Source organism: Heliconius melpomene, chromosome 21 (assembly GCF_056956725.1).
Source record: "Heliconius melpomene rosina isolate 202511_hmr_F chromosome 21, ASM5695672v1, whole genome shotgun sequence".
Taxonomy (NCBI): Eukaryota; Metazoa; Arthropoda; class Insecta; order Lepidoptera; family Nymphalidae; genus Heliconius; species Heliconius melpomene.
Genome location: NC_140409.1, coordinates 9,383,546 through 9,405,384, shown reverse-complemented (window position 1 = coordinate 9,405,384; position 21,839 = coordinate 9,383,546). Strand labels below are relative to the sequence as shown.

Here is a 21,839-nt window from a genome sequence, read left to right as displayed (position 1 = left end):
GCGGGTGTGGGTTCGATTCTCGTTTGAGGAAAATAAGTTTTTAATATTTTATGTAAAGACATCGGAAAGTGGGGAGCGAAGCTTAACATTAGCCTGCTCTGCTACATGCGGGATACAGCACGAAGATGAAAAAAGAATCTATTATTCTGAAGTTAATATTAATAAAAATACGAGTTTGTATTTTGCTTGTGAATAACGCCGTAGTTTAGGTCTTTAGTTGATTTAAGACAGCCATAACGGAAACGTGTTTGTTTGAGCATAGAAAGAGGATGTTTCTACAAAAATATATCGGTGTCAATTTTATTAAACAATGGCCGTGTCCGTTGCTGCGTAACATCCGGAAAATGTCATACTTATAGCGTTATTTGACCTAGCCCTGAATGGTAAACGAATTGGCAGTAGGCTAGATAAAAATTAAACCAGCTTCACGCTGTATCCCGCACACAGCAGGTTAGGCAGAGGAAACCTAGTGTTATGACACTCCGTACCCCACTTTCTGACGGATTCTGGAGGTATCGAGTGTTGAGTGGCAGAACTCAACGCCGCGCTTACAGTCGACACCAGAGTGAAGAAATTTAAATATAAACGTAAATAAATATTTCCTTCCTCAAGTGAGTGTTGTTCTTATTAATTGTACTAATTAGAATCCGAAGAAGCCGGTTCTTATCAGATGACGTTATACTAACACTATATGTGAGCACTCACACAAACTATTAACTGCAATACCACCCGATAGAACTTAGTCTAGGCTAGTTTAAATATGAAAATAAAATAAGAAACAGGTACGTAACAAACTTCCTTTAACGTAATATTCGTTACGATTCTCGTTGAGCCGGTGACATGCATCTTTAGAAAGCCATGAAAAGAGACACTCACATTACCTATATATTACTCTGGGCATTAAAGTCTCTATATTTTATTTTTACATCGGATCATACTCGTATAAAAATAATAGAACCTGGAAAAAATATTTTTACTTGAAATAAGCAAAGAATATAATAAGATTGATTATATTATATTACATTTATTGTAGAATTATAAACGTATCGATGGAAAAAAATAATGAAAAGTTCTTTAAGCCCACATTTTATAATATTCTTCTATGCAGTTCCTACATACTTTAGATACTTGGAATATCTTATAATTATGTATTTAAGTATAATAATCAGAGTTAAATACTTTGTTTTTTTTAATAATTCACATAACAATAACATATATAATATATATTAAAAAAATATATTTTATGTTCATAATTTTATTTGAAAACAATAAACTTGTAAATTGTTTATATAGAATCCACGTCTTCACATCTATTTTGCATGACCATTAGAGGTTTAGTTGGAAGACACTTGCGGAAATTCATTAGAATGCTATGGAAGCTCCAGGGTCCTTTTAATTCAATGCTAGGGTAACCTTTTAGTAATAATTATTTTATTTTTTAGAAACTTTTTATACTTATATTTAATTACTTAATTGAAACTTTATTTTTCAGAGTAGAAAAATAAGTGTAGATATTACTTTTAAAATTATATTGTTTTGAGATTAGTAAAATAAATAATTTAATTAATAACTAGCAATAAAACTTGTTAGAACATAATGATTATATAAATATAATGATAAGATATAAAGTTCGTATTTCTCCTATAACAATGAACAATGCTCTGGAATTAGATCACAGTTCCAACTAAGCTCCAATGAACAGACTTAGGGTGGACACGAGTTTATGTTATTAGATTTTTTTTTATTTATGCACATGTATTAAAAATAATGTAGGACAACACAAATTACTTCATTAGCGTTTTTGTTTTTTTTTTTTAATGTAGTTATAAAAAGGAACTCTACTATAGTTTATGAGAAATATTCCTTTGGTTCATATATTAAAACTGCAATGAAACATTTACAATCCACGATGATTGCAATATGAAATATTTTTCAAGAGCTGAACAAACTTCAATATAAGAATCGTAAAAGATTGCATTCAAAGGCAATATCTGATTTTTCTTGGCATGATTTGTGTCTCAAATACGCAAACGAGAAGTGAAAGATTCTGATTATCTTATCTTGATTAAATACTTGAATTTACGATATTACGGTAAATACTAGTTCTGTGTTCTATACTAAACCTACTTGTCAACGAACGTTTTAAAACTTTTTATAGTCGATTATTTTAATGAAATACGAAATGGTAAATATAAAGTTCTATTAATTAACAGTACGTAGGTACTATAGAAATAAAATATAATGTCTTTTTTATTGACATTTATGAAGATATATTAATAAAGTGAATTAGTATCGCTTTTGATAATTGATCACCACGCATACTGTAAATATATAAACCTATATGAACATACATACATACATAGCTTCACGCTTTATCCCTAGCGGAGTAGTCAGACAGAACGGAGCGCCAAACGCTACGGTCTCTACATACCTCTTTCGCCTCGTCCACTGTCATCAACCTTCTCATACGAGCCCTTCGGAGGGTCCTCATGCTGTTTACGTGATCTTCCTCCAGTATCTTTGATACTGGGTTTTCGAAGGTCAACTGAGGTCTCCCTCTACCTCTCTGCTCACTTTTCCATCATAAATCTTTTTTGTCATTCTTTCATCACTCATTCGTTCGATGTGCGGCGTTGGGGACCGCCACCCAACACGGGAGGAGGAGGACGGATATGAACATAATAATTAATTAATACTAATGCGAGAACATTGATAGTAAATAATATTTATGTTCACAGAAATAAAATATGTTGGTGAAGGAAAATAAAAAGGTAAAATATGTTGGAGAACCGAGTTAGTAAAATAAAGTATAGTAAAATAAAAAAAAAGAAAGAGAGACCGAGTGATAAAAAAATACCATTTTCTTAAAAAAAAACGTACTTTTAATAAAATAGTAAAACACTAACGTGGAAATATTATTTTCTAATCAACAAAATCAAGGCCAAATTTTATAAATCTAAGAGTGACAAGCGCAATAACTAAATGCAATGCACAGGAGAATTGAGCGAGCGCGTTGGTCGTTATAAATATAATTGATAAAATAAAATATACTTATTTTATACTAAACCTAGACCTACCTAGACCCAAGAAAATACCAGATATTATATTCTCTTAACATTTACTTTCGTCAAATTGTCGTAGAGACTGTGACAATGGGATAAGTTCCGTTACCCATATATTTACAATAATAGCCAGATTAGCATCAATAACGGTATGCCACACAATTTGAAGCTTTGATATGAACTTGAATAGCAGCTTCGGAAAGTTTTTTGACCCCTTTTGTATTTATTCATTTTAACAATTATAATAATATTTATCTAACAATATGAGGAAAAGTTTTTTTTTTTCACTTACACAAAAAAACATTTTATAAGTACTTTTGTAATAGCCTTTGCTTACAGGTTTATATTAAAATAATTATTTTATGTAAAATCCAGATATTATTGTTATATTTAATGTGTAATGCACGATACTTCCGGCATAAGACACATTATAGCGGTTCGGCAAAGAAAATCTAGGAAATCTGAGATCGATCTTGAGATGCCGTTTACATTTATAGATGCATTTATGAACAAAAACGGCATCTCAAGATCGATCTCGTATTGAGAGCGGTTTTTAAATACGGGCCGCAGTGATAGATTATTTCTCCTCTTTTCACCCATATAGAGACATATTCGTTCATATTATATCGGGATAATATTTATTTCTAGCTGCGCACCACAATGACTATTGACTTTTATTATTTTACTTTTATTTTTATTATTTTGAGATATTAATGTTTGACATTTATCGTGCAAAGTGGAGTAGGTTAAGTAGGAAGGCAGACCCCGGTAATAGCCGGGATTAATGCCAGGAAGAAGAAGAAGAAGAAGAAGATTAATGTTTAACATTCATATGTTACATTACCCCATTGTTTGTTAAATCATTATAATTTATCAATTATTTTAGCCTTTAAGTGGTATGTTAGATAAAATATCAAGTTATAAATGTCCTAAGATTTGTCACTTATTAAAAACCAGTAATCAGTAATAGGTGGTCAGTAGTAACAGTTAACAGGTGGTTCCGCGTGGCCGATTGTATTGATTTCTTTGCAATCAATTTGTGTTTGTGTATTGTTTGAATAGGTCATAATTCTCTTGTGATAACGTAATTTACCCAAATTACAAATGAATAGGTAAGTCACGTTACCAAGTATACGCTATACAGATAGTGCCTAACAATCTACTAATGTGATAGTGTCTATTAATCAGTGATTTCAATAATTTATTTATTATTGATTCCATAAATAGAGGCCGTCGTGTGGTGACGGTTGTGGGTTCGATTCCCACGGAGTGTCTTAACACTAGATTCCATCTGCCTAAGACAGCGTGAAACGAAAAAATAAATTAATTCAATAGATTTAGTGTAATTATTTCCATTAACACAGTAATAGATACTAATGCTCGTCATAAAATCACCGTAATTAAATTATTGTAATTATTTTCTAGCAGTATATTATTAATTCAATGTAAGAGCACCTTTGTGGCTTAGTGCTTGACTAGACACTATACAGATCAATAGTTTATGGTTCAAATATCACTAGAGGAAATATTAGGGGTCATGCTACTTGACATGAATATTTTAGTGAACCAGGTTTAACCTACCTCGCAGAAATATACGCAACAACGTTTTTATATATATATATATATATATATATATTGTGTTTATATGTAAAGTAGCTATAGTTAGTTATGTTGCCTCATGGTGTGAGAACGGTACCGGTAAACGCCTAATCAGCGTTCGGCGTATGTAACGCGAATCCCCTCATGCCATGGGAAACAAACGTAGTGTTTTAGTTTTAATTATTATATATTTTATTCTTTAGTCGATTAGAGCATGCACTTCTGCTCGGTCGATTCACTAGTTAAGTTAATTTTAAGTTAGTTATAAGAACATATACCTTTGTTCTTATTTTAATTAAAGTAAATTTAAATTTAACTTATTTAGTTATTTTTAAAAAGCCCACTCGCGCTCCCGTAAACATGTCTAGTTATATCCCATTTATTTTTGTTTTTGTTTCCATAACGAATGTATAAAGTGTTATGGAAGAGCGGGGCCTCCTGTTACAAGTACTAGTATTATACTTGTTACTTACTAGGTTGGTCTCATTACTTTCTATGTAGCTATATAATATGTGAAACTGAAATAAATATTTTTATTTTTTATTATTTTTTAAAAAACAGTTATAATCTTATGGGGGCTCCAAGGCTTCCTATCACGCATAATTTTCCAGTCCCGCGTGTTTCTTACGAGCGCGGCATCTGTGAGATTGGCGGCACCGAAAAGAAAGATGCACGACCTCTTAAACGCTTTAGAAACGCAACTGCTGCTTTGCTTCGGGAGTTGGAGTTAACTATATCATCTGCGTGACTTTGTAGTTCACCATGTCATGTCAGCTTCGCAAATATTTTTAATTGAATACTGAAAAATTGACTTTTCACTAAGCTATGTAATTAAACTAGCGTCCCGCTCGCGGTTTCATCCGCGTGAACTATGTCGTTATTAATTTTTGTCTCCATGACTACGTCCTAGTGACGTCTATGAAAAATTTGAGACTCCTTGCATTTGTAGTAATGAAGTTTCATACAAACTTTCGACCCCAAAAACAACCCCTTAAAAGACGAATATTGAAAATTCCCGTCTTAGCGAGCACCTACGTCCTATAAGTAACTCCTATGCAAAATTTGAGATTCCTAGCACATGTAGTTTCTGAGATTTCGTGATGAGTAAGTGACCTTTCGATTTTATATATATAGATTACAGCATAATTATGTCTGTTACCAATCAGTTAATAGGAAATAGTTAATATTAATATTTTAATTTAATTCTTCATCATCATTAGCCCTTTGCAGCTGGACATAGCCCTTCCCAAGGATTTGCTTCTGATTTTTTCGTGTTTGTTTATGTTTTCTTGTATTTATTTGATTAATTCGTGCTAAAAGCTAGATTTAAGCAATTGTTGTGTTGTTTGATTTATTGATTGGCAGCCCTTGCGTTCGCAGGGGAATTTATTGTTCATTATTTACTATGACATTTTCTATCGATATATTAATTACAGTATATTAAAATAAATAACACTTTTTAATAAGATGTCGTAGTATTACGATTATCAACGATAGGTATATTTACAGTTTTATATATTTACTATCACGCTCGCGGCTTTGCCAGCTTGTCACCTATCCATCCATCCATCAGCCTTTTAAAGTCCACTGCTGGACATAGGTCTCCCCCAATGCTCGCCACTCCGTCTGGTCCTGCACCCTTTGAAGTCAGTCGCCTATAATACTTTGAATTTGTGAACATATTAAATATATAATTTATACATTCCATCATTAACAACTTGTTTTCATAATTTTGATGAAATTAGAAAATAACAAAACAATTTTCACCGAATAAAACAATAGAAAACAACGACAAGAGTACATAACCTTCGTTTGCGAGTAAGGAAGAAACTAACCTGTATTTTTTTGTTTGAGGTTAATTAAATGGTTTTACTTAATTGTTAACTATTACCAAAATAATATTATAATCTTCACGATCTTCCTCCATTGTTAAATCCTTCTTGCACAGTTACCTTTATTTTAAAAAATTGAGATTAATGCTGTTAGTCCTACTGGCCTTTATAGCAACACCGACTGAGGAAGAAAGAAGGTAGTCTGTCCCTGAGAAAGTGCAAGCACTACGTAACTGCTTGAGAGGATGTCGTCGCTTACAAAGACGCCCCTACGGGATTCAAACCTAGGCTTGCGACCAAACATATACATACATCATTATACAACAAAAATATACAAAGCTTAAGCATAGTTTTTATAATAATATTTTTTACTATTTTACAAATATATGTCTTAATTTAACGATATCAATATTGGAAAATACAAACCAATATTAAATACTATACAATGCTATGACATAAAAGGAGTCAAATAATTCCGAATTATTCTTATTTTAACTACAATTAACCTACTCAAAATAAAAAAAAAATACAATTCACTTTCAAAGTAAAATTCAGAAAAACGGATGTTTTCCCCCTTTGTTATCTATTAGTGAACTTGACGTCGTATCCCCGCAGTCTACAGTACCTTCTACGATGTACACAATTGGGTCATCGACTGTTAAATAATAAATACGAGGGAAAAGGCTCGTAGAGTACAATCTATATTGGAAATACTAGAATATACGGATAGAAAAGCCTTCAAAGCATAAAAGAGTTTCAAATGTATAAGAATAATGTTAAATTTATTATTTAAATACTTAACAGTTTTAAGCTACTTTTTAGACTCTCATAACTCTTGAACCAATTAGTTTACATACACACAAAATTTATCAAATTTATCAAAATATCTATATAAAGCCCATCGAAACAATTCCGTAACCCTCTTTCCGACGCCCGAGGAATTGCGTGTTGAGGATACTTTGTCAAGAAATAAAAATATTAAATATTTATTTTCCCGAGTAGGAATCGAACTCAAAACCGCCGATTTCAGGAGCAAATTATTATTCTAGGTCGGTTTTTTGTCTCTTTGTTTCTTATTTTTTGAATTTATTCGTACCGGTATGCTTGTAGATTTCTTATTTTTTAAATTTATCGTACCGGTACTTATGCAAATATTTATCACCTCATATAGCCTTATTTGGCGACAATCAACGATTATTTCATTATTTCCAAAAATATAAAATATATTGACGTTTTGTACAAATCTAGACATTAAAATTGTATACAGAAGACGGACTGACACACATAATTTTTTAATTTAATATGTTTTAGGGTTGCCGAGGACAAGAAAAGCAGTTGAGAAGGGGAATTGTATAAAAGTGAATGTCGAGCGGGCGCGCGATTCAGTCGCACCGCGATCGAGAGAAGCAGTGGTCACGACAGGTGAGCCACAGCCGACACGCGGTCACTCAGCTCGAACCGCAACATCCTTACCCCGACAACTCTTCACAAACCTCCGACCCCATGAGGTAAGCCCCTTTTTAAAATACAAATTGTAATTTTCTTATTTATTAATATTTACATATATTAAAAATGCAAAGCGAATTACATTTTTTACACTATTCGTCATTTATATTAATTCTGAATTCGATGTGCATTTAAGCGGATTTTAATTTTCATGTACGTGTGCCTTCTCTGTGTATGTAAATTGTAAATGGTTCCTGAAAATAAATATTTTTTGTATATTTTCACCGTAGTATGTGAAAGCAAACTTATTTAATGTCGTAATGCAAGAAACACATATCCCCTCTCACCGACGCTGTCGCGTGTTAATTATCTATCGTATATTTACATATATTTATATGAAATTTAATTGCTTTTTACATTACTTGTAATCAAGGACTAAATAATTATTTCATATCTTTCACTACAAGAAAAAAGAAACGCAAAGAGCAGTCAAATCTCGATTTATTTATTTTCTTTTATTGTAATGTAACACTTGTATTTTTTTATATTCGAAAAATTATACATGTTAAAAACATACTAAAAATACTTTAATCGAACCAAAAATATCTATTGGTTCTATTTAAGTATTTTTTTATAAAGTGCGTATATAACTTCTGTCGAAAGCTTTACCTCCCAGGTATAGAAGGATCTATCGTAAATAATTTATATTTTTGTATTAAATGAATATTTTTGCATTGAAAAGATCAAAGGAATATGTGGTTTTTTAATAGCTTTTTACAATAGAACATAAACCACCATAATTAAAAAGACTATAAGCATAACGTATGCAGCGAGATATCCTAAATGAATAACGTAATACGTTTTGTAAATACAACACGACATTGGCAAATAAATACGAGTATATTACTTACGGACTCCGTTAAATGTCTGATATTTCAAATATTAGACATTAATTAAGTCGCTGCACACTGTCTGATTGTAAACACGATGGTTATGGGTTCGATTCCCACCCTGGGTAATTAATTATTTTCCTTATCCTGATCTGGTAAGTTTCTAACACGCAATGTCTCTATAATATTACGAAATGATCAGTCTACTTTCCCTTGCCTTCCCTTTTAAATGCGGGATACAAAGTTAATGTGTGTGTGAATGAAAAAAAAATAGTTAATTTAAATATCAAAGACTTTTAGTTTTAGATAAATTAAGGCCATTGTTGTAGATATAATGAATAGTATAATTACAATTAAAATATAATTTAAAATATAATGGATTCTACATTAAGCTAATTATACGAAAATTAATATTACATATATAAACGATAATATAAGAACGCAACCAACGAACGAGGTAATTGCTGTTCTTAGCATTTATTACGTAGTATTTGTTAAGTATTATGTCAAATAATGTGGATAGGATCTGTTGAGATGATATACTCTACTGATAAGTATATTATAATTATTTATACGAACGTAAAATTGTAAAGAATATAACTCTTAGTTAATAGAAATATAGGTTCCCTGTTGAAATTCAATGGTTGAAGAATAGGTCCCGATTGGTTGAAGATATTCTTCTGATAAAAACATTACGAGGGAAATGCGCACATTACGGCGTAGACTTCTGCCACTCTACACGCAGTCACGAATACGGATGGAAAGGGGAGAAAGCAGTGTTTCGAGACTGGGTTATCTCTGTTTATCCCGTTACGCTACCCGGGAAAGAGCGTGAAGCAGCTTTGTTTTGTTTTGTGAATTGGAATTAAAACATAATATTCGCGTTTTTAATATATAATATTAAACTACACATTTAAATTGAATATATATATCGTTATTTCGAAACAATATATATATTTTTTTGTTATATCAAAGCAAATTGTTTTCTTAGAAATTTTAACTTGTAGAGACAAGGTAAACTCAAGAAAAATATATTCTATGCTAATGTTATAAATTTGAATTTGTGTAGTCGAACGAACTAATCTCAGGAAATAGAATAGAAACAATATTTTTTTTAGTTATTAGCCTTTCTTCGATAAATACTCGAAGACAGGTTATATTACATTATATTCATCATTTCGACGTAACCAACTGTATCAGCGTTCAGAGTTACGTCGGACTCTCCAAGTGTCCTGTGTGTTACTCATGCCTCTTACTTATTTCCATTGACCATGGGAGCGAAGTCACAATTAAAAACTATTATTAAAATTAATTCAGTGGTTGTGGGTTCGATTCCCAATCGAGGAAATAAATTAGTTAATATATTCATTTCTTCACTCTGGTATCAAAGCCATTCAACACGCAATGCGACCAGAACTCGGTGTAAAATTGTTAACGTAGTGTCGTAACACTAGGTTCTCACTGCCTACCCACCTGTGTGCGGGATACAGCGGGATGCAAAAAAAATAAAACCATTTAGCTTACAATAACTTATTTAGTGAACATAATTTATTCAAATGAATAGAGTTGTTAGTAACTAAATAGATTTGATGATAAATTACAGTTATAACTTGCACGTGGATTCAATATTCAATGAACGTACCTACATACGTATGTGGAATTACTCAATTATGTGGAATTCAAGTTCAGATTTCCACTACGTACGCTCTTGTGTGATCGGAAAATTATTGGAAATTGCTCTCGGTATTTCATTTAGATGTATAATTTCAATTTCAGATTTGGTTTCTAATTTTTTAATTAATTTAAACTATTGGATTAGTTTTGTCAATGATGCTTAGTATTTTAGAGGTACGGAGAGTAGACTTACCCAGTACTTCCTAGAACAAAAGAGGGAAATTCTTAAAACCAATAAATAAATAGTAAGCACCAAATAGCTGGTCTAAATAAAGATGGAAAATTGGTTTTTAATATTTATTGTTACTGTAATTTCTGTAACGGTAAAAAAATACATTTTATTATGTAAATGAAGGGATAGTGATTATTAAATTTTATGAGCCTGCCACGTCGCAAACAAAGACTGACCCTAAACGTGATGGCCCGATCCCCATACGGATTAATGTATACCTGCTCTGATGCCTAAACAAATTGCAGTGATGAGTTTCACTAATTAACACGTAATGTCTCAAAAATTGATCAGAGAGTTTAAGGAGAGTCTTAACTCAATACTCTAAGGTTTCCTCTGCCTATCCTGATATGCGTAAAAAAGCGTGAAGCTGTTTGCTGTTATCATATTTTTCAAATAATTACAATAACTTGTACCAAATAAATAAGAAAAGTGTAATATTTACTGATACGCTTAATTAAATCGCCATTTAATTACTCATCCAATACAAACTTTGTACAATGGATATCTGTTTTAATTTATTTTTATAGCATAGAAAAACATTTATAAAGGAGGTCATACTTAAATAATGTTCATATTACAATTAGCCAATACCAAAAAAAGGCCTTTTTTAAAAATATTTTTTTAAATTATTGAAGTTGTAGTGGCGCTGGCGTCTTTTCTTTCATTATTATCTGGGTAATCTCAGCAACTACATATTAGTTCGAATTCAATATATATTTTTGTGTTGTCTAGTCCATTTATCAAGGAACGCTGTATGGAATATTACAACACATTAATAGTTAAATTCAATGTACCTGTGAATTTGAATACCTTAAACTTAACTTAACTTCACGCTTTATCCCTAGCGGGGTAGACAGAGAGAACGGAGCGCCAAACGCTACGGTCTCTATATACCTCTTTCGCCTCGTCCACTATCATCAACCTCTTCATACATGCCCTTCGGGGGGTCCTAATGCTTTTTACGTGACCTTCCTCTAGTAACTTTGATACTTGAGGAAGGTGTTTTCGAAGGTCAACCAAGGTCTCCCCATACCCCTCTTTCAACTCACTTTTAAAATAAAAAAAACTATTACATCAATATGAATTCATTAGTCTAATTTGTCCCTAGTCTCGCCTTGGACGTGGTTTGATTAGAATAGGGAGTCTCCTAGCTCAACGATGGCTAGCCTAGGTTCGCGTCCCGCAGGGCACGCTCTTGCCGCCATCGACATCCTGTCAAACAGTCACGTAGTGCACTTTCTCAGGGACAGAGTACAATCTTCCTAATCCAATCGCTTTAAAAGCCAATAAGCCTTCAAAGGCCAATAAGGCTAACAGCATTTACATCAAGTTCGAAATATAAATAAATAAACTATGATTTTTTCAATTAATATATTTATATTTCAAATTATTATTTGGGGCAGTTGTGGGGTAGGGGTACAGGGGTGTGACTGTAACGCGACGGTTGCGGCTTCGATCCCCTCTCGGGGGAATTAATTATTTATTAATATTTTAATTTCTTCGCTCTGGCACCAAGCACATACTATTGTTTTAATACCGATTTATACCTGTAAAAGATTATATTATTATATATTTAGTATGTTAAACATTTTATGGAGATATAGTAGTATTATATACTATAAAATAGGGGATTGTAAGAAGCGCTATGAAATGAGAAAAATAGTTCTATTCCTAGATTCACTATTTTCTCACGAAATTCTCAAAATAGTCGTGCACTTTTAGTTCGTAGATATACCTGCTCGTAAGTGAATTTTAGTGGCCAACATAGTGGGTTGTGTATGACTTAGTTAGCTAGAGCGCTTGGACGTAATAATTATATTATCTAAGAGCGGCTAGGAGTCCCGCGAGATATCTCGCTTCGTTAAAAAACCTACCTACCTCAGATACTTTGTATATTTTAAATATATTAAGTAAATGGAGAGAATAAATGATTCCATGTATTGTATAATTATTTTATACTAGCGACCAGCTCGCGGCTTCACCCGCTTAAATTTGTGTATTATTTCTTTGTATAAGTACAGATAATTACTTAACCGTTTTAATAATTAATGAATGCTTTCAGCGCACTTCTAAAGCGATTTCTAAAGTGAACATTATTAAAACTAAAGGAAATTAGTTATAGTGGCATAAGTCTAATAGTTACACAAATGGTATTGAAAGCACACAAAAAACCATTTGAGGCGGAATGCTGGGGCATAAGCGTGTGATAATATTAGCGTATACACGAAAGGTATTTGATTTGATTCCCATTTGAGGAAAAAAAATATTTAAAAAATAAATATTTCCTCGCTTTGGTAATGAAGCAAAGCGTGGCGTTAAGATCTGCCATTCAACATAGAATGCTTCCAGAATTTGGTGTAAACTGGGGAACGGGACTCTGTCTGGCTCCCTCCATCCTGCTATATGAGGGATAATAAGTGTATCATCACTTTTACTTATCATTATTCCACACGTAAGGCAGCAAGTATAAGTCTGTTTATCTGTTTGTCCCTAACATGCCAGTCACGATTCTCTTGGACAAACTAAAGTTCCTTATAATTTTGTTACCGACGTAGCTTAAGGTATGTTGTTTACATAAAATATTTGATGTCCTTTTACATTCTGTATAAGTAAATACGTCGTTTTCGAACGTTTTTATTGGAATTGTATCTTTAAAGGAGGTGAACGTCACATCGCTACGTTTTTAAGTCAATAAAAAATATCAAACATTTATTTATTAAATATCTCTAGATATTTTATTGATATGTCTGATAGTTTATGGTCTAATCTATCATCAATAGCTTTAATAATGATAGTTTAAATGGTAAGTGAAGTCATTTAAAATAATATAATATAACAAAAGAACGGATTTGTAAAATTGTAATAATGTACTTTTTAATGATTTAGATCAATTATTTTTAATCTAGACTTTTTAAAGAGGAGTCAAAATGCGGTATTATATTTTTAGCTGTACGTTGTATCTCGCACATAGCAGAGTAACCACAGAGAACTGTGAAACTGGTTTTAAGACATTCCGCCGAATTCTGGAAGCGTTTTGCCTCGACACCACAGCGAGGAAATGAAATTTTTAAATATTTTATTTTCCCGAGTTGCCGAAACCACAACCTGTCGCGTTTACAATCGAAACTAGTATTTTTTATTTCAGGTCTAAATGTACTGTTTAAAAGTTATTTATTTTCCATCAAAGTATTATAATGGAGAAAGAAAAAAGAACGCGTTTCTATGTTGGAAAGCAACTTAGCTAGAAATATCTCAATCACGTTTTTTACATTACACAGGCATGTGATTGCCTTATAAATTATAAAATAAAATAGGCACATCTACCCTATAGGTTTTTTTTTTCATTGAATGCATCGATTTTCTTTCTTGTATTAAAATTAATATTTCAACTATTGAAAGAATACACTCGTATGTGTATTCCTTCCTAATCAAAGCTTAGTATAAGTTAAAGTATAATGCTCTAAGTTATAGAAAAAATACATAAATTTTTAAATATTAATATTTTTTAAGCATTGAAACAATTTTTTTTGACCTTGTAAATCATTTTATATTCCACAAAGGCTTTATCTCTCACTCGTAGTACGCTGGATCGGACAGTTGCTTTCTTTCCTATAATAACGTTATAAAAAACTAATAAAGCTTCGGCTTGGCAGTAAAGAAAGTTAATAGGATTTTTTTTATCTAGCCTAAGCCGTGGTTAGGCTGTATGTATATATTTACTGGCTGAATAAACCAACAGAATTTAAGCTAAGAGAGATTGAACCATTAAAAAATGTCATAAAGACAAACCACAAAGTCATCAAAATCGGTCAAGGCGTTTGGACTCTACAACGCCAAGTAACATACATACATACATAGACAAATAGAGAATATCTAAAACAAACAAACAAACTTGTAGGGTAATAGCTGGTATATAATAAAAATTGTCAATTTTGGCAAAAATCACAGTAAATAATACGAAAAAATGCGAGACTCTAAATAAAAATAGAATTTTACTATTATAAAAAATGTAGTCTCATTTCAAGGTTACCCCGGTCGTAACTTTATAGGATAAGTTTAATCTAGTACATCCTTAATGAAGAAAAGTGTTGTATTAATCCTCTCGGGGAATCACTGCAAAAACCTGTAGCTTAAGGAATCTTAAGGAAAACGAATGGAAGTCGTAGTTTATTTATTTATCTTTTAAAGGCTCATTTTGTTCAATACTACTAAGGTTTAAATTAATATTTTTTTAATATCGTCCATGTTCAGTACATATTTAGTTACAATAGATCTAACAGCGTCCACCTGGTGTCTAGTACAATCTATGTATTTAATTCCTTAAACTCTAAAATAATAAACTCATTATAATTTTTCCATTAATACGTGTAAATTATATATATGATATAATAAAACAATTGAGAAAGTATGTCTGTACATTAATTATTTTTACAATAAAGAAATATGTTGATGAGAAAATAGTAGTGGAATATGAATTTATGATTTTTTAATATTTTTGGCTCTCTATTTATTCTCTTCAATTAAAATAGTAAATTATGAAAAGCCGGGTAGTAAACGTTGTTCAGCATAATATAAACAAAAATAAAGATTTGAAATATGCCATGGTCAACCGTAATGGATAGCTAAAAGCTTATGTAAGAAATAAGAATATGGTTCATTAATATAATAATTGTTGTTCATTATGAGGGGAAGTTTTTATTGACAAATAAATATCATTGAAAACACCAATAAAGCAGCACCAGCAGAAGACAGATTATTGTTGTGGGGTCAATCTTCCCTAGAGGGTATGCTCATATTGGTGTCTTTATTTCCTCCAGTTCTTCGTAGAAGTCTCGAAGGCTATAGGTCTTTTAGTCTATCGATTATACCGGAAAAAGTGTAAAGATGAAAAACAAAATTATAATATTATAATAATATTTATAAGGGTTTAATTGAAATATGAGTGGCATACAGTTCTTAAGTTGAAAAAAATTGAAGAAATAATTTACGTAAGGGCTCCTTAGTGAAGGTATAAATATCATGCTACACAAGACTGCTAGTAGCGAGGGAAAAACTTCGTTCTATTATTGTCTATTTCATTCTTGCATTATCGATTTTGTATAAGAAATTACTGATACTTTTATTTAATCTACTATATTACGCCCTTTTATCCTTGGCACTACTCGCAACACTTCATTTTATATTTGACACTAAAACTAAAGCATTTTACAGTTTGAGAAACAATAAAATATATAAAAATATCACTTTATGAAGACTACCCACGCTCAAATAGACTTGACGATTTAGCACAGATGTTCAATAGACCAATGTATAAATAAAAGACAAAATAGATTATTGGTAGTAGGGCGCCATGTGCCTGTTCCATGTGCCATGTCACTCGCAAGAGCGTCCATTTTTTCTCCCCGCACAATATCTTAATAAACTATTTTAATTGCACAATCAATCATTAAAATTACCTGCTGAAGAAAAACGTGCCTTAGAGAGTTACAAAAGAAAAATTATTGACACAAATTACACACACGACATCACTATTTATTCGACGTCGCTTTTACTATTGTATTCAAATCGAACGTGTGACAATTGAAAGATATTCGTAGGTGACAAGGAACGCGAACGACTGCGATACGAGAGCCAATATGAATTTACTCGTATGTTACGCATATTTATTTTATGGCTGTAAAATCTATTTATTTTCTATAACCTCGAGTGCTTCTCCATGCTTGCCGCGATCGATGATCTATTGTCGATCATAAATATGAGTATATTTTGTGAAATGGATATATCCCATCATCGTAAAATGGCGGCGGTAGTAAAACATCGAACTCACCATCGATACATTACGTTCATTTTTATCAATTTGACATTGTGATGCTTGTAACAGAGTAGTTCTCTATCCCTTAGTACTTTCCATTGTTATTGATATTTCTGTAATATCTGAGTGTGATTTATTATTCATTAAATATGGCCGTAGGGCGCATCGGTGCAAGAGTGTGACTGTAACGCGACGGTTATGGGTTCGATCCCCACTCGAGGAAGTGGAGTATTTATTTACGTTTATATTTCCATTTCTTTGCTCTGTTGTCCAGGCAAAGTGCGGTATTGAGTTCTGCCAGTCAACACGCAGTGGCTCCAGAAATCGCCAGAAAGTGGGGAACGGAGTGCCTTAACACTAGGCCTCTCTGCCTACCCTGCTGTGTGCGGGATACAGCGTGAAGCTTAAATATGGTAGTGGTATAGTTAAAGTTATGTATCTATTGAGACATAATTTGATTATAAATGTGATTTTTATAGATTTGAATACCATTGAGGTAATTAATATATTTTTATATATAATATAATATTATATATTTTTTAATCGCTATAGCCATTAGGCTAGACTAGTGCACCGGTCGGAAAATAGAGTGCAAACTAAATCAAGTGTTAGTCGGTCGGTTGGAAACTCGATCACCGACGTTTCCGTACCAATTTCTAGATTGTAGGTTAACGGAAAATACAACTTTACAAGTTGACAAACAAACATAACTTTGCACTGATTTTGTATGAAATGAACTACAATTATAAGTTTGCAACGGTTTTTTCTGCTAAATATCTGTAAATCGGCAATTTTGGGACTATTTAGTTTAATTGTATCATTTCACGTTCCACTTGTTACCAAATTTCATAATTCTAGTCTAGATAAACGAGAAGTATTCTATAGATGTTGATTGCTTGGCGAATTTCATGCAATTTGGGTCCATATTTAGAAGTTTATTTTTTTTATACTATAAAGGACATTATACTGAAATTGATTTCAGTTTAATACTGTTATCGATGCTTGAGGAAGAAAGTCTTAACACATCAAATTTGTGTGTTACGGAACCCTAAAAAATGTATATAACACTAGGTTAATTTACCTACCCTGCTATGTACAGAAAATGCGTCACATTAAAAAAATCTCAATCTGTTATGAACAAAATAATAGTTGAATTCATTTTCGTATATTTCATACATACATATTTCACATAAAACTCCATTTTTAATTAACTCTTTCCTATATAACGTGGAGTATAGCTTAGGAGACTCGACCTACTAAGTTAATTCCTTTTATGGGCAACCTGTTCGTTTTCTGTTAGAGGAGCACTACTTAAGTATTTACAATTTAACTTTCTCGTTTTGTAGGACGCGCACTGCGTGTACGAGTAAGTAAACACGAGCGCACATATTTCAATAATAATGTGAGGATATTCATTTGTGATACCATATTCATAATTTCATTAATGACCATTCATTAAAGCCACGAGAAAACTAGTCGTGGACTAAGAAATATAGTGTGGTAGTTTTAACGTCAACTTAAAACTAGTTTAAAGTAGACTGCACATTCGATGTATATGTTTATAGGGGAAATTGAGCTCATTGCAGGCTTCTTGTTTTACAGCCTACCGTCGTAAAAGTTTCTAATCTAGAATGTTAGAGGAGTTTATAGTACTGATAAATGATTATATCTAAAAAATTATGCAAATTATTATACCTTGTACAGTAAAGTTGTTTTGATTTTATTGATGTAATAAATACATTTTAATTTTATTTATACTTTATCTTCTTTTGTAACACCTAACACACTAACAACAACTTTATTTTGGAAAAATACAGTTGGCAAGTCAAGGGACCATAGATATCGTAACTAAATGGTAAGATGAAAGTTTTCATTTATACAGTTTCTAGTTAGGCAGGTTTAAAATTAAAGTTCTCTCACTTACAGAGGCGCCCCGCTTACATATAAATTCTTTGTAAACAAACATGTCGAAATCTGTCCCAACCTGTTCAAATTCACTCATAAAGGGAATTAAGTTATTTTAAGTCTCTACAAATCCTTCTCAATTATAGACATTTCTTAGCTATCCAAGACTCACTTAAGCAGGTTGCATGCACTCTACAAAGGAAAATCGCCTTCGACCAATTAGCCTTTGAAGGCCATTGATGGTAAAAAATAAAAAAAAAACATGTTTTTTCTAGCACGACCACCCAAGCGATTCCGATAGTTGAATATGGAAGACGTCAATCATTTGCACACACATCCACACAAACAAACGATAAAAATTATTTTCATTTCGTTATTGATTTATAGAGCCTGGATCACGGTCTGCTGACCAATACTATCAATTACTTCCCATTCACTTGATATATGGAACGACGTCTGCCAAAAAGCTTCTGACTTCTTATCACTAGTTAATAAATAATGTACTGGTTAATATTTTTCTATTTTTTGTTATCAATATTATACAGATGTAACGTTCCGCTAAGTTTGAAAGGCGTTACACATTTAAATCAAAAGTCAAATAAATCAAATCGGCTTCACGCTTGTGTTCCGCACACAGCACGATAGGCAGGGAACCTAGTGATAAGACACTCCGTTTCTCACTTTCCGCCTAATGCTAGAAGCATTGCATTTTGAGTGGCGGAACTCTACGACGCGCTTTGCCTCTACATCAGAGGTAAGAAATGTAAATTACGCACTTAATTGGCTAAAACCTTTAATTTGTGAAATAATATAGATTTGCTCGCGTGGACTACACGGTTTATGTAAAGATTATGTAATAAGTATAGTTTACAATTTAGTTTTCTTAGACTTGCAATTTATCTATAAGTAGAATTGTGTAAATCGATGTAACGCGACGGTTGTGGATTCGACCCCACTCGGAGAAATGAATTATTATTTATTAATATTTTCATTTCTTCGCTTTGGTATCATCTATCACGAAAGTCTTGGATTGAGTTACACCAGTCAACATATATATAATTCGGAAAAAGTGGGGAACGGAGTGTCTTAACAGTAGGTTCCCTCTGCCTACCCTGCTATATATACAATTTAGTACGATTCCCACTAAATGTAACTACCTACTACCATTAAATATTTGATAGGTACTATAAATCTATATATATAAAATCGAAAGGTCACTCACTCATCACGAAATCTCGAATTTTGTATAAGAATTACTTATAGGACGTAGGTGCTCGCTAAGACGGGAATTTGCAATATTCGACTTCTAAGGGGTTGTTTTTGGGGTTGAAATTTTGTATGAAACTTCGTTACTACAAATGCTAGGAGTGTCAAATTTTGCATAGACGTCACTAGGATGTAGTCATGGAGACAGAAATTAATAATAACATAGTTCACGAGGGTGAAACCGCGAGCGGGCCGCTAGTACCTAGATAAAACTAGTGACATTACAAGGATTTTTATGATTAAGATATTTTAATACTGTATACTTATAGTAGCTAGTATACTTTTAACCAAGGGTACAAAAATTCAGTTTGTTTGTTTCTTTTTTTGTTCATTTTATTTATTTTACGAGGCGTTATCTACCAGCAGTGACTCGTTGCTTTTGTTAGGACACCTCAAACAATAATACAGAACTCACTCTTCCTGTATGTCGGTCCGTCATTTATCTCAAGATCGTTTAAAGACAAGACAAATAAGTACGGGTCAGCACGGATCACGGGTGGTAATTGATGACCGCCACCCCCGTGCAACACCAGAGGAACTACAGGTGCGTTGCCGGCCTTTGAGATAGAGATTCTCTAAAATTTACATCAAATATCAACATCTACGGTCGCTTGGAGCATAGAAATTTAAATTTTTAAATCTACTACTGTTATGGAATTTAACAAGAAATGCGAGCTTACAATACAAAATTAAAACGTATATCGTAAAAAATCGTACAAACTTACCTATCTACCTATCTACACGTTCCCATTTACCTACAATAATAAAATTGGCACCGAACCCTCTGTAGCCAAGACCAAATAGAACTTGCCATGTTATTTTATATTTATGATACCCACATATAGCTTTTACAACTTTTCCGCTTATCAAAGATGGAGGAATCTCCAGGAATAATGATGTGCCTAATTATAATTATTGTTTATTATGTGTATTGAAATAAAATAAACAATTTATTGAATTCAATTGAGAATATAGGATATATATACTTACGAAGATAATATTCATAAATATTATTAGATTATGAGATACGTAATAACTAAATCGTGACTTGTTTCTCATCACATGTTGTGTTTTTATTACTTATAAATGTTGTAAATGTAACCGGTAATTAAAGTTATTGATTTTTTGTTCACAACGTAAGATATAATCAATACTAAGTATTTATTATCCTCGTATTTTATTTTATTATAAAATTTATATAATTACTGTTTCGCGCTAACAAAACTTGTGTTAACAAAATTTTCTTGGGAGATAAATTTTATAATATTATTATTATAATATTTAATATTTTCATTTCCTCAGTCTGGTTTCGAGGCAAAGCGCAGCGTTGAGTTCCACAACTTAACACGCTATGCCTCCACAATTCAGCGGAAAATGGGGAAAGGAGTGTAGAAACTAGGTTCCCTCTCTCTGCTGTATGCGGGATACAGTGAAAAGCTAAAAAAAATAAAAAAAATTGATTGTTATCACGGGACAAAAACGGTGTAAAAAATAAAATAATTATAACATGTGAGTTCTTAGCCTGAGCGAAATAAGAAATAACAATGTGTGTATATCGTATAACTTTACATCCCAAATTAATAAACTTATAATGACGACGACAACATTCAGCTAGATTTATAAGAAAGTTTGCAGGAAATAAACAATATTTCGTGGTGTTTCTGGAAATTTTTAACTTTTACCTATTGCAATTTGAAGTTTAGAATTTGCAAATAAAAAAAAATATAGAATATACTTTTATTAAATTAGTAAATCAATTTTACGTTTTTAAATATAAATTATTATAAAAAAATACATTTAAAAATATAAAAACACCACTCTTCCGAGGGCGGGACAAGGGTCCAGCCATCGGTGGCTAGGGCTCCAGAGAGAGGAACCTCCGCATAATACGCGCCGTCTCAAGTAAAACTGCCTTCTGCATCCGGTTCTTGATCCAACAGCTAAGCGATAGACTCTTATTATTATAGTGCGTTAAAATCTTCTTTTCATTTCATGCCATCGTCATTATCGTCATCATTATAGAATAATATTTCTTTGTATTACATTTATTGCTTTAAACTCTAGGGTGTGATACGGTAAATAAGTATAACTACCGAAGAAAATGTTAACGAGGTTACCAGC

At 32.2% G+C, this 21,839-nt stretch overlaps 1 protein-coding gene across 4 annotated transcripts in view; it reads left to right on the top strand.

Moving 5' to 3' along the window:
• The first annotated feature begins 4,031 nt into the window (after positions 1-4,031).
• Nep2 (M13 family metallopeptidase neprilysin 2) overlaps positions 4,032-21,839 on the top strand; it is a 44,075-nt gene continuing 26,267 nt past the window's right edge. For 2 of the 4 annotated variants that reach the window (XM_085206395.1, XM_085206394.1), the window contains exons 1-2: positions 4,032-4,174; positions 7,805-8,001. In XM_085206395.1, coding sequence (XP_085062521.1) covers positions 7,856-8,001 — 146 coding nt within the window. In that variant the 5' untranslated portion in view covers positions 4,032-4,174; positions 7,805-7,855. The remainder of the gene's footprint in view (positions 4,175-7,804; positions 8,002-21,839) is intronic. The other 2 variants (XM_085206393.1, XM_085206392.1) reach the window with 1 other exon arrangement.